Here is a 1,227-nt window from a genome sequence, read left to right on the forward strand (position 1 = left end):
CACGACCACGACCGCTGGTACGGCCACGCGTTGGAGCTCGACAGCCACAACTACAAGTTCACCGGTGAGCCGCCGAGCTGGATGCGGCCGCGCGAGCGCACGGAGGAGGAGACGAACTTCGCCAAGTCTGTGCTGCCGCACGTGGACTTCGCCAGCAGCTACGAGTGCCTCCTCTTCGACGCGGACCGGCTGAACGGGCACCTCAACCGCAAGGAGTTCGGCAACGAGATCCGCTACCGCCTCGAGAAGCAGTCGAACACCGTTGCGCGCGCGCAGCAGCTGCTGAAGGACAAGAAGGCCGGCGCCGACGAGCGCGTGGAGAACACGATGATCGCCCGCGTCTTCGACGAGGAGCACGTGCAGGCGGAGATGAAGTACGTGAAGTGCATCCGCGCCAACGAGCTCGCGGAGGACAACCGGCTCGACATCCTCCCCGGCGGCTCGCCCAACTCGCTGCGCGAGAAGACGCGGTGGAACGTCAACACCGAGCTGCACCCCGCCGACCGCGCGGAGATCGGCGCCCGCCTCACCGCGTGGCTGCCGGAGAAGTACCACATCGTCTACTTCGACGACTTCCAGACGGTCGCCGCCAACGACCCGGTGGCGCGGCGCGAGATGCTGAGCATCGTGCAGAACGTCGAGAAGGAGTACGCCGCGGAGGCAAAGACGGGCGGCTACGAGACGGACCTCAAGGAGGTCGTGCAGGAGCTCCTCGACGACATCGACCCATCGCGCCACATCACCACCGACGCGATCAAGAAGTGCAGCGACCTCGAGCAGCTGGAGGAGTGGTCGCACACGGTCCACGAGTACAACGGCGACGAACGCATCCTCGACATCTATGCACGCGCGGCGGAGCTCACCAAGAACGCGGACCACCAGGCCCTCGTGAAGAACATGCGGGAGTGGTATAAGCTGGCGAAGAAGATTTAGACGGCAGCGAGCGGGGCGAGGGGCGAAGAGATCCGCATGTGCCATTATGAGGCTTGTAAGTGGCGACGGATACGAATACGACGGTGGGTGGTGATTTATATGTGTGTGTGTGTGTGTCTGTATGAGAGGCCGGTGAGCAGGGGCGGCGGCGCGAGTGACAACGACACAGGTGTGTCCTCTAACACCCGCCTCGCTTAACGGGTAGGAGGACACTTTCTTTTTCTCTTTGCTGCTGCTGCAGGTGCTGTTGGCGCTAGTAGCTGCTGAAAGGTCAAGGAAAGTGTTGGGGGGGGG

At 63.2% G+C, this 1,227-nt stretch overlaps 1 protein-coding gene across 1 annotated transcript; it reads left to right on the top strand.

The window, feature by feature from the left end:
• Positions 1 to 81: 81 nt before the first annotated feature.
• On the top strand, positions 82 to 933 carry DQ04_21491000 (cytochrome C oxidase subunit IV; the record flags this gene model as incomplete). The annotated part of the gene is made up of 1 exon (XM_009318011.1): positions 82 to 933. The coding sequence occupies one exon, from the start codon at positions 82 to 84 to the stop codon at positions 931 to 933; it is 852 nt and encodes a 283-aa protein (XP_009316286.1).
• Positions 934 to 1,227: the final 294 nt, after the last annotated feature.

The sequence above is a fragment of the Trypanosoma grayi genome, assembly GCF_000691245.1.
Source record: "Trypanosoma grayi strain ANR4 Tgr_2149_V1, whole genome shotgun sequence".
NCBI classification, from domain to species: Eukaryota; Euglenozoa; class Kinetoplastea; order Trypanosomatida; family Trypanosomatidae; genus Trypanosoma; species Trypanosoma grayi.